Consider the following 14337-nt stretch of genomic DNA (forward strand, 5'->3'; position numbering starts at 1 on the left):
CTCCGGGGGCGAAAACAGAGGCAGCAACCAGATGAAATCCAGCCCTGCTCGAAGCAGCTGTTGTTGGGTCTCTTACGCCAGGCTTACTGGAATAACAGTGCTAACCTGGAATGCTTGCTGTGGAGAATGCCTTGTGGAGAGACGCCTTCTTTTCTGCAGACCTCCGTATTTCCCTTCACTTTTACTTGTGCCTTTCTCAGGAGTATGTTTTTGCGGGAGAGGACTAATACCTATAAGTTGATGAGAGAAACAGCAATATTTCAGTTCCTTTTTTGTTGCCGTTTCAACTATTTACAGGTGAAATATGTATTTAAATTATAAACCAGCAGACTAGTTGGGCCGAATGGTCTGTTTCTGTGCTTATATTCGATGTACTATTAAACCATTTCCTGTGTTTAAAAGGCCCTTTATCAAGAATGGGCAGGAGCACAAGCTCAATTGTCAAACAAGATAAATCAGGGCTGAACTTATTTCTCCCCTCACTCCAGCCTAAGTCGAGCAGTGTGCTTTTCATTTTGTCGGAAAGAGAATGCAAATGACCTCCAGTGCTGTGGTGCCGCCCTCTGCATAGAAGAAATCAAAAATTAAACTTGCCCGAGGTCCCAGGAGATTGCTAGCTGCCTCGCACAGATCCTTCAATCTAAAGTGGCCGCCCCAGGTTCCATGGGTGGTCTTCAGAGCAGGCATCTGCCTGGCAGAAACCCCAGAAAGTGGCATGGAAGGTGTTATCACTTCATTTAATTTAAATGCTCTCTGTTACAAGCAGAAGTTTCCCAACCAGGATCTGTGCGTCGTGTTACAAGTATTATTTCCTCTGCCAGGAACTGGGAGAAAGACGGGGGAATGGGACCCCTATTTTTGATAATGAACACACAAAGAATGGCCAATTATGAGGTACCACCAGACAACTACCGCTTGTGGAACTAAACCCCAACCTTTAGAAGAGGAGAGAGAAATGGAGGAAAACAAAATAGTATGTACTGTGAAAGCATAAACATCGCAAATTATATTTAAGCATAGATTTAGTTGTATTCATTCAGTGCAGGGAACATTACATTACATAAAATATTTTCACACAGCATCTAGCAGCAGTACTACAAACTATGTCACAAAATCTGTGTTGGCTGCTTATATAATAAAACGCGCAAGTAGGAAGGGCAACTTTTTCAGCACCAGCATTCTGATAATAGAGCAAATGAAAAAACACCAGACTTTCAGGAACCTCCCAGGCAGGAACACTGCCTTACCTGTGTTAACAAACCACTTGTGCATTATGGGCAGCAGTCTCTATTACCTACCATGCTAGTTTTTGATTTCAGCCGTACTATTATGGAGAGCCTCTGAGTGGGAGCACAAGAGGCGGGAGGGATAAGTCATTCAAGTTGCATTCATGCATCTCCTACAGACACTGGGAATGAATAAAACACCTTGAGCTGGATTTTTGGTCTTCTGCCGCCCTTGTTAGCACTCCGGAGGGACAGCAATGGCGGCGGTAAGCACTTCCGGGCAAGTGACCAGCTTCCAGCACCCCGCCAGGATTTTCGGTGCCCGACGGGGCACGGAGCATTGCCGCCCGCAAGAGGCGAGCCAGTATGCAACGCCAGTGGGGTTGCGACACTGGCTCAAGTTTTGGCTGCCGCCCGACCCATAGGAAAGCTGGCGTTCCTAGCAGTAGTGGCCGCTGTGAGGTAAGTAATGTCGACCTCAGGTAAGTGTGATTGGGTTTTTTTTGCGATTTATGCTTTGGTGGCGTGAGTTATTTATTGGGAATGTTTTTGGTGGATTTTTCAGGGGTTTTTTTTAACCCCCCCACCCCCAGGCCTCTTAGAGCGTCCGAGGCCGGCTGTTTAGCTCGGGATTTTCACTTGCTCAACCGGCCTAGCGCCCTAAGAGAGGTGTGTAACGCCTCCCTTAGCACCCCGCCCCACACTCAGGGCCCAGCTGATTAATTTTGCTGACTGAGGCGCAATTTGTTCCCGGGCACAAACTTTACCGCCCCACCGCCATTACCGCCCCGAAATCAGCAGAATCGAAACCCCAGCGCCCACACTTTAGAAGAGTGCCTGGCTTAGCAAGGCTAAATAAGGAGAGCAAAATAAAACACACAAAGTAGAGGTTGAAACTATTTCCTATGGTACCGGAAATTATTTATTCTAAGTAGTGGGTAATACTGTCGGTTTACCATGCGCTGGGTCAGTTTGGATGTCTTGTGAAAGGTAGACCACTATTTTTGGCAAGGATCCACACCTGAAGATAAATGTGGAGCATATATTTATAATGTTAAACTTTTAAACATTATGTGATAGGCTTTCCGCAGGAGTTTTCTGATCTCCCGTCATAATTTCAGCCGGCAACCCTGGAGAAACAGCATCAACAGCCGCTTCCGCCATTTTTCATGGATTTCTGCCGAGACTGTGGAGGGAGATCAGAAAACCCTTGTGGAAATTCCAGGTACCTAATTCTTCCCCGTATTCTTGGGTCTGCTCTTTTGAAAGAACTGACTTGTGGTAATGGACAGTTACAGGGGTGCTGGCAGCCCTCTGGTATTATTCTTTATGTGTAAGGCTAGACAATGAATGTTATCAGGCTATTCAACTGAGGAGGGAATCACAAGCAAGTTCTGATCTGTCTTATATCCAGTATTCACGCATTCTTACTTTCCAGCAGAATTTATTCAATTGGGATTGGGAACTCTGGAGAATTTTCCATTTCTTGGCGCGGGGATGCTGAAAGTTAGTGCGTACTGCTGCTCCGGCTAACTTAGCACAAACAGGATATTGAGTGTGGACCTTCTAATCTGCATGGTCTAATAATCCATTAGGCAGTTCCTTTAACAAACAGGCCATCAGAGAACTCAACACAATTTTAATGAGATCTATTACCTATCAGAATTTTATAAGTTTTGCATTAGTAATTTTGGTTGGAGATTTACTTCAAACCAGAATGAAAACAAATTTATCCCAGCAGCAAAATAGTTACAATAGTACTGCTGCACTTAAAAAAAACGCATGCACATTCAAGTACCTAGCAACATGGGTGGAGAATCTGTATCCGTGGAGTCACTGGGAATCTTTGGGGAGTCACATCCTTTATCTACAGTATACAGAGATAGATCTAAATTGTCAGCAAATGGATCGCCAGGAATTTCTGCAGCCTCCAGGTTAGAATCAAGTTCTATACTTGTCATTCCTGCATAAATAATATCATCAGGGTCTGGGATGAATTCTTGTCTCTGGCTATTACTTGCAATGGGCAACTCACTGTCTGATAGCAAAGGCAGATGCATGTCGGTTTGGAGGGAGCTTTCATCGGTGAAGCTGTAGCAATCCATAGCTCCTGATTTGGCAGCAAAGTCTCTCTGCAGAATTAAACAGCAGGTAACTAATTTTCACAGCATGAACCTGACCAGAAGCATCTTCTTTGCTCTTTGTGTATTGCTGCAGCTTTAATAAAATACAAATATAAAAGAGGAGTTTAGAGATAGATTTAATTTCCAGAAATCTGGTAGGTCAATAAGGTGCAATTATACACAGTTAATTTTCTAATTTTCCCTTTATATTCCTCTTTCCTTATAATGTATTTAACTTTTTCTACAAATGTCTCTCCAGGCCACACATGTTTCTGATGAAACAAGCAAACAGCATGGTTTAAAATGCTTGCTAGCACTTGCATCAGAGTATGACTCACCCTCTGATTTCCTTCCTCGTGCCCAAGTGGAGAAGTGCCTTGCTTCTGCTCTGCACCTCCCCTTTACAGGTAGGTCAAGTGAAATTGGGAGCTGGCTGGGTGAAGAATTGCAGCCACAAACTCACACCCTCCCACTGAGTGGATACAGCCCTAAACCGTTATCTAAAATCGTTCCATCATCCACCCTGATATAGAGAATCTACAATTGCAATGGTCCTTGTGATTTCAAATTATTGCAACCAAGTATCATCTTTATGATTAATTAAAATCCACAAAAGCAGAACACATTAAGTCTTCACAGAAATAAATGGGTTTACAGTGTATAATGTCAATCACATTTCATTTGTAGGCTCCCGGGTTGTAAAAAAAATAGGGCTAAACCCACTATTGCCGATGAGTTTGTGGTGTCTGCTCTACCCTTGGAAGATGCTGAGCAGAGACCAGGCACGGGCATTGTTATGTTCAGAATGACTCCACAAGACTGTATTCTGTAAGCTCAAACTGATGTGACCTTAGTCTCTTTAATCAAACTCCAGCGTGCTGAAGCAGCATGGCAGACAACCTTTTATACTTGCTTGCACGGGGTGTGCAGGTGACCCTTGGGTCTCCAACAGGTGTGTCCCCTGGTGGCAAGTCTTACACTATTATAAAGTTTACATACATAACAGGCACACAGTGAGAGGAAAAATCAACTCCTGCCAGCAAATCAACAGCTGCCTCAGAATTGCCTGGGCAGGAATTCCCATTTAATGTACCACCTTTAAGACAGAGAAGTGTGCGGAGGCACTTCACAAATAGGAGTTGGCCAAGGGAGGGGTGCCGGAAAGGTTGGTCGAAGAGATGAGTTTTGAGAGTTTTTAAAGATGGACAGAAAGGTGGAGAAGCATAGGAAGGGAGTCCAGAGAGGAGGACCAAGGAGACTCGAGGCTCTGTGACCAAAAGGAGGGGGGGTTCACAGAAGGCCGGAGTCAGAGGAACAAAACAACCAATAAAGATTCTTTATTGTAAAATCATTTCCTCGTTCAAGTACGTTGGACAACAGCAGTTGGGGGAAACAGAACAGAAAGAAACCAGTGCAGGGGAGTTCTCGCCAGTGTCCCGGGCAATATTTATTCCTCAACCAACATCACTAAATTATCTGGTCATTATCTCATTGCTGTTTGTGGGACCTTGCTGTGCTCAAATTATCTGGCACGCTTCCCTGCATTATAACAGTGACTATAGTTCAAAAGTACTTAATTGCCTGTAAAGTGCTTTGGGACAACTTAAGGCCTTGAAAGGTATTATATAAATCCAAGTTCTTTCTTTCCTGCCAATTAAGCAGAGATGTTGATTTAATAAAGTATGGCTGTACTTTTTCATGAAGATAAATGTTTACAAAAATATCATAGAGGAAATAAACAACCTTTAAACAAAACACCTCATCTTCCCTCACTTGCTTGTTTAGAAATGTTCTGTTCTCTTGCACTGACCCCTTAACTGTATAGCCTTGTTCTCTGCTATACCTGTATGCTAATAGATTACAAAGGACTTACACTAGAGGGAGCTCTTGTTTTCAATTTACAGTTTTATCATTGCCTTTCAGTACAGCATACACGTGAACCCACCTCATTTTATATATGAACTACTGATCAACAACCAACTGGATTTTTGTCTGATCTAAAGAGGACAACCCTTCTTTGTAGCAACTTCTGGAGTAGCAGCTCCAGAATTATATCCTCGAAAAGAGCAGTCCTGCTTTTGCCCATCAATGTTGCTATACTCTAGTGCTAACAGAAACCTTTACTTTGGAAATTGTAAATGTGTACCATTAATTGCGAGCTGCTGACTTGCTAGAGATCTTGCCCTGCAACCTTAGTGTGCTCCCTGCACATCAGGCCCATCTACACAGGGATTGTGTGGAAATGAGTAAAATGAACTGACCTGACCTGACCAAATGAGTTGAGCATATTCCAGACAGAGATCGATATTTTGGATATTCCGGGAATCAAGGGATGTGGGGATCGGGTGGGCAGTTGGAGTTGAGGTAGAAGATCAGCCATGATCTTATTAAATGGCAGAGCAGGCTCGAGGGGACAAAATGGCCGACTCCTGCTCCTATTTCTTATATTCTTACGTTAACTAGCTGCCAGGAATATATACCACATCTTTAAAAGCTGAAAAGCTAGAAACAGAAAATTGTATTTCACAAAAAGCTGTGTTCAGGCCCTTTTACGTTAAAGCTCTGGTCCTGGAACAGAGATGCCAAAAGTGGATCTTCGTTCCTGTCGACAGAGGTCGAGTCATTTATGTTCAGAAGTGCTGTAGCGAGCATGAGAACCATGCATCTGCAGTCCACGAATAAACCATTACAGCTAAGGTGCTTTAGATTAAAATATAGTACTAGGTATGTGTTACTATAGATACATCTATCAGTGGAAATTAGGACACTTTTTTAAGTAGAGCTGTAACAACAACATTTTCTATTTAAATTAATGGTTCTAATTATTAGTTTCCAAGAACTACAACAGTCCCATCAATGATCAATGTGAAACAAAATTCAATAAATTCTCATCAACAATGAAAAACCACCACCAGTAGCAAAACTAGTATATTCAGTAATATTCCCCTCTAACTACCAACAAAATATGCTTCCATTGCACAAGGTACACAGAACAACTCTGAAATCTGAGCTTCAGTCAGAATTGATCTATGCTTTCTCACATTGGGGGAAAAATCATCATCATCATAGGCAGTCCCTCGAAGCGAGTATGACTTGCTTCCACGCCAAAAAAGGATGAGTTCACAGGTGTTTCAATGAAGGATCTAATATTCCAGGTCCTGAACTACATCCTGAAGGGCGGAAGATGCCTGTGCGTGGATTTTATTAACGTTTGGTGGTCATTGCACACCAGCCACCACACGGGCTTGACAGAGCTAGGTCTTGGTCCAGTGGCAAGGGTTATCCAAGATGACTGGAGACCAGCTCTGCTGCACGGACCCAGTGCGCTCACATACCGCAGTGTGGGCTGGGCCCGTGCTGCCCCTGGGCCCCTGGCCCCGAACTCACGCCTCTCCTGGGCCCCGATCACATCCCTCCACAGTCTCTCGCCGCTCCGTCGCCCCGACCTCACCGCTCCTGCTGTACCTGCCCACGCTCCAATCACCCAACTGGACCTTGATGACGTCACTCTTCGCTGTCGTCGCCCTCCTGCGCCAGCTCTCGCTGCTCCCTGAAGTGACCTCCACGATCTTATACATGACTATTTAATCTATACTGGACCTACAAGTAACCTCTGGCATCTTGGGCTATAAGAACAACAACATCAGCCAGCCATCCCACTCCTAAGTGTGGAAGTCAGAATGTGTGGAGGACAAGAATACAGCCAGCTATGATGCCGACCATGCTAAATAGCTACCGACAATCACTATCTGGGATCACGCATGAAGGATGGCGGCTTAGGTTTGATACTAGGTTTGGGGGCCAGATAAATTAATGATCTTAAAATTCTGATCCTTGTGTTAAAATCCTTCCATGAACACACACCCCCGCCCCCCCCACCTCTGTAACCTTTACGAGTCCTGCAAAACTCAGAGATCTCTTCGTCCCTCCAATTCTGGCCTCTGGCGTATCCTGTCTTTCAGATAAGATGTTAAACCGAGGCCCGGTCTGCTCTCTCAGGTGGATGAAAAAGATCCCATGGCACTATTTTGCAGGGGAGTTCTCCCCGGTGTCCTGGGACCAATATTTATCCCTCAATTAACATCACTAAAAACAGATTATCTGATCATTAGCACATTGCTGTGTGTGGGAGCTTGCTGTGCACAAATTGGCTGCCGCGTTTCCCACATTAAACAGTTCCACTCACAAACATGGAAGTCAACATCAAAATCAGATGAAAAGCAGGCGCCTTGATGTTCAGATACTTCTCACTTGGCAGAACGTTCAGAAATTCATTTGAGTCCCAAGAGTGTTGCAACCCTCATGTGGCACTCTGCACCACACTTCATTAATGGAGACTTGAGCTCAGCTCCTACAATTACACAGGATTACATGGGATATAGGGCACATAAACAGGCCATTCAGCCCAACCAGCCTCCACTCGAGCCTCCTCTCGTCTTTCCTCATCTAAATCTATCAGCATAACCCTCTATTCCCTTCTCCCTCATATGCTTGTGTAGCCTCCCTTTAAATGCATCGATACTATTCGCCTCAACCACTCCCTGTGGCAGCAAGTTCCACATTCTCACCGCTCTCTGAATTCCCTATTGGATTTATTGGTGACTATCTTATGTTGATGGCCTCTAGTTATGCTCTTAAAACACCTACATGACATACCTCGAGTATTTTCATCCCATTTGTCTTCTTCCCTCACCTCTATATCATATTTATTAATTTTATCATAAAGTTTTGTTTTTCCAGCATTATTAAGCCTGAAACCCCACAAACCAAGCCATACTTCTGAAAATAAAATCATCTTGATCTTGATGCTTAAGCTACCAGGTTACACTCACTACTTTGCTGTTGTTCCTCTCTCAATGCCATGGCTCTCTTGGTGGTACCACCCGCTCATCCCGTTGTCTGCTGATCCACCTCCTCTGAAAATGACAGTTCTGCTTATGGTGGTGCCCACAATCAGAACCACACTTATCAATCTACATGTAAAAAGTCAAAGTCTTGAGCAACAGAAGAGCCCACTTTTTTGCAGAGACTGTGTGTGTGTGATACCATTGTGCAAGACTTTACGGAGGCAGCGCTGATGGTACTTCTCCAGCGCTTTGAGATGTCTGCTGTATATAGCCACATCTCTGAGCCATGCAAATCCTGCAAATCCACTGGGAGGCTAGACGCACCGACATCAGTGTTCTCGCTCAGGCCAACATCCCCACCATTGAAGCACTGACCACGCCCGACCAGCTCTACTGGGCAGGCCACATCGTCTGCATGCCCGACACGAGACTCCCTAAGTAAGCGCTCTACTCCGAGCTGACACAGCAAGCGAGCCCCAGGCGGGTAGAGAAAACGTTTCAAAGACACCCTCAAAGCCTCCTTGATAAAGTGCAACATCCCCACCGGCACCTGGGAATCCCTGGCCCAAGACTGCCCAAAGTGGAGGAAGTGCATCTGGGAGGGTGCTGAGCACCTTGAGTTTCGTCGCCAAGAGCATGCGGAAATCAAGTGCAGACAGCGGAAGGAGCGTGCGGCAAACCAGACTCCCCACCCACCCTTTCTCTCAACCATTGTCTGCCCCACCTGTGACAGAGACAGTAATGCCCGTATTGGACTGCACAACCACCTGAGAACTCACATTTAGAGTGGAAGCGAGTCTTCCTCGATTTCAAGGGACTGCCTATGATGATGATGATGTGCAAGAACAAGGCTTCCTTGGATTTTTCATTCTTCCTTGGAAGGAAACTCCTGGCCCCCACATCAGATTTGCAGTGATTCAGGCTGGAAAGTGCTGCTGTGTGGGTATCAGATGTGGAAAGTATTGAGATGTTGAGGATCAAGCATTACTAGTGGCAATTTGGGCAAGGTATCCCAGGTTGCATTGTGCCTCATCAAGAGTCAGCTCCTTTAGGAGACCAGGAAAGAAAACTGGGAAGGGAATGGAGAGGAAGGGAAGTGGAGGGAGAGAAGGGTGGGGAAAGAGAGGGAAGAGGAAAATGAGGAGAGAAATATAAAAGAGAAAAGACCAAAGGTTAAGCAACGCAAGCAAAATTTCTTAGAAAAGTCAGTAGCAATTATTATCAGATCACTGATAATTCAGAGAATGCGAGTCCAAATCAAATTGTGGCAGTTTGAGAATTTGAATTCAGTTTTACTTTTAAATCAGAAAATGAAAAGCTGACATCAGTAAAAGTGACCATGAAGCTGTCAGATTGTCCTTTAGGGAAGGAAATCTGCCCATACGTGACCACTGGTCCCACAGCAACGTGGCTGACTCTTAATTGCCCTCTGCAGTGACCCAACAAGCTTCTCAAGCTGTATTATATCGCAGCACACGGACTGCATTTCTCAGGACAACTGGGGATGGGGAATTAATGCTGGCGCCCACATCCTGAGAATTAACGTAAAAATAACAAAATATTTAAATTGCACAAAACAAGACAAGACTCATTTAAATGGCAAAAGAGTCTAATGAGAAAAAATGAAATAGTTAATAAATGTAACTAAATTCCAAAAGAAATGAATGAACAAAAATAGAAGGTAAAAGTAAAAAATCTAAATAGGTATTATTGACATAATTGTATTTTTTTTGTTATCAGTCTGAATCAATTCACATCCCATTTACTAAACTTGCAAGAAAATGAAGAAACTACCTCACTTTAAATACTTTCGAAGCAATACTTCTTTCAAAAGTACAATGTTGCCTTTTAAATATGTGATAACAAAAATATTAAACACATAAAGATCTTATCAGAAAAAATAAAGGCGATTTTACCAAGAATGAATTTAGTTATTTATAAAGATTATTTTTTAAATTGCTCACAAGCGAAGATTATTTTGTTTTAACTTTTTATTTTAAATGACTCTGTACCTTCTCGCCTCCTTTTGCTCTTGCCTTATCGTCCTCGCCCCCTCCCTTCCTTCCTTCACCCATTCTCTCCTCCCTCTATCCCACTCCTTCCCTCCATCCTTCTCCCTCCGCTCCATCGCTCTCTGCCCCTCCCTCATAGATGCGCCTGAACAATTTAAACAACAACAGTACATGTCAGTGTGACTTGTCATGTTGTGTGTTGGAGATGTGTGTGGGGGTTAGTTTTGGTGTTGTGTATGGGGAAATTTCCCAATCCAGGATTGGCAGCAATCACTTGTGCCGGCTGGAAAGAAAAGTGAGAATAATATATAATTTTCCTTCCAATAAAAAAGACCAAGGGGGAAAATTGCCCTCCGCTCCGTTTCAGGCAGATAATTCAATTACCCCCCGGTGGGAGTCATAGGGAAGAGGCGGAAAATGCGGCACTTTAACTGTGACTCCGCCTCCCAGTGCTTTGGGACGCTGTTTGAGGTGGTGTAGAGGCGGGTTCGGTCGGGAACGTGTCGCGGATGTGTCACGTCGTGCTGATGCGTAGCAACATCCTTCCCCTTCAGTTAAAGAGGGACGCTGCAAAGTCTAGGGAGGCCTCCGTGGTGCCCACTGGGACACCAGGGAAAGGTTCGGCCGGGTGTGTGTGGTGCAGGGGGGTATAGGGTGAAGTGTACACTGTAAGCTGGTAATTTTCTCACCCACTCTATTTGTGGGTGTGTTTTACAGTAGAAGGGTATGCCCAGGTTGCACCGTGCTGTAATGTGGTGATTTTCTCACCTGCTCTTTCTCTGGGTGAGGGGGTTTGTGCTGGGTGTGAGGGTGTGTGTGGAGGGTAGTGTGCAGTATGTGAGGGGTCTAGGGTGTGCGAGGTGCAGTATAAGGGTGTGTGAGGGGGTATAGTGTGCACTATAATGCTGTAACGTGATTTCTCACCCGCCCTTTCTCTGGGTGAGGGGTTTATGGTGTGTTATGATGTATGTGAGGGGTGTACAAGGTATATTGTGCACTCTGAGGGATGTACAGGGTATATTGTGCATTCTGAGGGGTGTACAGGGTATATTGTGCATTCTGAGGGGTGTACAGGGTATATTGTGCACCGTGAGGGGTGTACAGGGTATATTGTGCACCGTGAGGGGTGTACAGGGTATATTGTGCACCGTGAGGGGTCAGCGTGAGGGGTGTACAGGGTATTTTGTGCACTTTGAGGGATGTACAGGGTATATTGTGCACTGTGAGGGGTGTACAGGGTATATTGTGCAGTGTGAGGGGTATATTCCGGGGATATTGTGCAGTGTGAGGGGTGTACAGGGTATATTGAGGGATGTACAGGGTATATTGTGCCGTGTGAGGGATGTACAGGGTATATTGTGCCGTGTGAGGGGTGTACAGGGTATATTGAGGGGTGTACAGGGTATATTGTGCCGTGTGAGGGGTGTACAGGGTATATTGTGCCGTGTGAGGGGTGTACAGGGTATATTGAGGGGTGTACAGGGTATATTGTGCCGTGTGAGGGGTATATTCCCGGGATATTGTGCAGTATGAGGGGTATATTCCCGGGATATTGTGCAGTGAGGGGTATATTCCCGGGATATTGTGCAGTGAGGGGTATATTCCCGGGATATTGTGCACTATAATGTGTAAAGTGCTGATTTTCTCACCCGCTCTTTTTCGGTCGACGCCACCTCGGACCCAATCACTCCTTGGCGCCCGCGGCCCGCCGCCCGCACCCTCCGCCCCGCCCCACCCTGCCCCGCGCGGCAAATAGTCCCGCCACCAAACCCCCCATAACACCAACTGTCACCCTCACAACCCCCCCCCTCCCGGACCCCCCCCCCGGACCCCGCCTGCAGCGGCTGACAATCGAATTGTCATCGAATCCGTGAACAAAAGTCAATAACTAAATGTCGAGCTCATTGAAAAGTATTCCTCCGCGCGTGGCAACAGGTCACGCGCTCAAGGGATGTTCCATTTTTGACTTTATAGGGGGAAACGGGCAACCCTTTATAAAATATATTTGCACAGGATATTAAAATTGTATTTATTTCAATGCGTTGATATAGATTATTAAAATTTATTTTGGGGCGAATCGATATTTTAAATATATGGTGGAGTGGACAGCGAATTTCTACGGGATTTATATGTTGTGCTCCCACAGAACGGGTGATGGACTGAGCACACAGGGAGCACGTGATTCAGGGAGTGGAAACCATGTGGTGGGTTGGAATGGGAATTGTGGGAGGGAATGGGGAGCATGTGGTGGGAGGGAATGGGAATTGTGGGAGGGAATGAGGAGCATGTGGTGGGAGGGAATGGGAATGTTGGTGGGAGGGAATGGGAATTGTGGGAGGGAATGGGGAGCATGTGGTGGGAGGGAATGGGAATTGTGGGAGGGAATGGGGAACATGTGGTGGGAGGGAATGGGAATTGTGGGAGGGAATGGGGAACATGTGGTGGGAGGGAATGGGGAGCATGTGGTGGGAGGGAATGGGAATTGTGGGAGGGAATGGGGAACATGTGGTGGGAGGGAATGGGGAGCATGTGGTGGGAGGGAATGGGAATGTTGGTGGGAGGGAATGGGAATTGTGGGAGGGAATGGGGAGCATGTGGTGGGAGGGAATGGGAATGTTGGTGGGAGGGAATGGGAATTGTGGGAGGGAATGGGGAGCATGTGGTGGGAGGGAATGGGAAGGTTGGTGGGAGGGAATGGGAATGTTGGTGGAAGGGAATGGGGAGCATGTGGTGGGAGGGAACGGGAATTGTGTAAGCCTTGTGGAAGAACAGGAGTGGCTCAGAGTCCTATCCGGGAATTGGAACCGTGTGGTGGGAGTGAATGAGATTTGTGGTGGGAGCCATGTGGTCGGACTGAAAGGGGCTGGGAGCCTTGTGTTGAGAGGCACTGGAAGTTATAGCATGGCTTTAGGAGCCATGTGCTTGAAGGCATGTTGAGCCATAGTCCTGTTCTGAATGAAATAAGTGTACCTTCAGACATTAATACTACAATTCACCATCCAGAATAATCAGAGACTTTGTCATAATCTCCTGTATCCTGTGAGGGCTGTTACTAAACCTGAATCCAATATCTTACGTTACAAATTCCATATCCTGTGAGCTTCTATCACAAGCTTTATAACTAAGGAGGTTCTATTTCATGTAGTATGACTTTAGAACTGCTGAGAATTCTGGCCTCGTGCACATCCCTGATTATGATCGCCCTACCATCGGCGGCCGTGCCTGTTTGGCTCTAAGCTCTGGAAATCCCTCCCTAAACTCGCCGAAACTCTACCTCTCTCATGCTTCTTAAAAACTACCTCTTTGACCAAGCTTTTGGTCGCCTGTCCCAATATCTGCTTATGTGGCCACATTTTGTCTGATAATCGCTCCTATGCAAGCGCCTTGGGACGTTTCCATAAATACAAGTTGCTGTCGAGAAAGATTGTATTTATCACTATAATACAAAATCAAAAAATTTACCAACCTTCATTTAGTAAAACAGTATACTGTACAGTGGCAATAAATTACGGGCTTCAATCCAGGCAATGGTGAAGCAAGGACTTGCGCATCACTCCGAATGTAGGACAGAATTAACAGTGCGATATTGTTGAAGTCCAGGGGTCTGAGTGCAGTGGGGAATTGGGCAGGCAAACAATTAACTACTGACCTGATGGATTATTGTCATTGGGCGCATTCTCTGGACCATTCTGAGCAATTGTTGCAAGTCTTTTGTCGCCCAGAGACTAGTTGTGAGCACGGCTCACATACAGTACTGTTGTGATTTCCACGCTTTTCATAGAAACATAGAAAATAGATGCAGGAGTAGGCCATTCGGCCCTTCGAGCCTGCACCACCAATCAATAAGATCATGGCTGATCATTCCCTCAGTACCCCTTTCCTGCTTTCTCTCCATACCCCTTAATCCCTTTAGCCGTAAGGGCCATATCTAACTCCCTCTTGAATATACCCAATGAACTGGCATCAACAACTCTCTGTGGTAGGGGATTCCACAGGTTAACAACTCTCTGAGTGAAGAAGTTTCTCCTCATTTCAGTCCTAAATGGCTTACCCCTTATCCTTAAACTGTGACCCCTGGTTCTGGACTTCCCCAACATCGGGAACATTCTTCCTGCCTCTAACCTGTCCA

The 14337-nt window shown here is 45.6% G+C and overlaps 1 protein-coding gene across 6 annotated transcripts in view; it reads right to left on the reverse strand.

The window, feature by feature from the left end:
* The window catches only part of LOC139239119 (zinc finger protein 541-like), a 61551-nt gene extending 49631 nt beyond the window's left edge, over positions 1 to 11920 (reverse strand). For 3 of the 6 annotated variants that reach the window (XM_070867658.1, XM_070867656.1, XM_070867653.1), the window contains exons 1-4: positions 11858 to 11920; positions 8976 to 9265; positions 3025 to 3443; positions 106 to 230 (exon numbers count right to left, since the gene is read on the reverse strand). In XM_070867658.1, the coding sequence (XP_070723759.1) occupies positions 106 to 230; positions 3025 to 3331 (432 nt within the window). In that variant the 5' untranslated portion in view covers positions 3332 to 3443; positions 8976 to 9265; positions 11858 to 11920. The remainder of the gene's footprint in view (positions 1 to 105; positions 231 to 3024; positions 3444 to 8975; positions 9266 to 11857) is intronic. The other 3 variants (XM_070867657.1, XM_070867654.1, XM_070867655.1) reach the window with 3 other exon arrangements.
* Between the last annotated feature and the right edge of the window lie 2417 nt (positions 11921 to 14337).

The sequence above is a fragment of the Pristiophorus japonicus genome, chromosome 26 (genome assembly GCF_044704955.1).
Source record: "Pristiophorus japonicus isolate sPriJap1 chromosome 26, sPriJap1.hap1, whole genome shotgun sequence".
Taxonomy (NCBI): Eukaryota; Metazoa; Chordata; class Chondrichthyes; family Pristiophoridae; genus Pristiophorus; species Pristiophorus japonicus.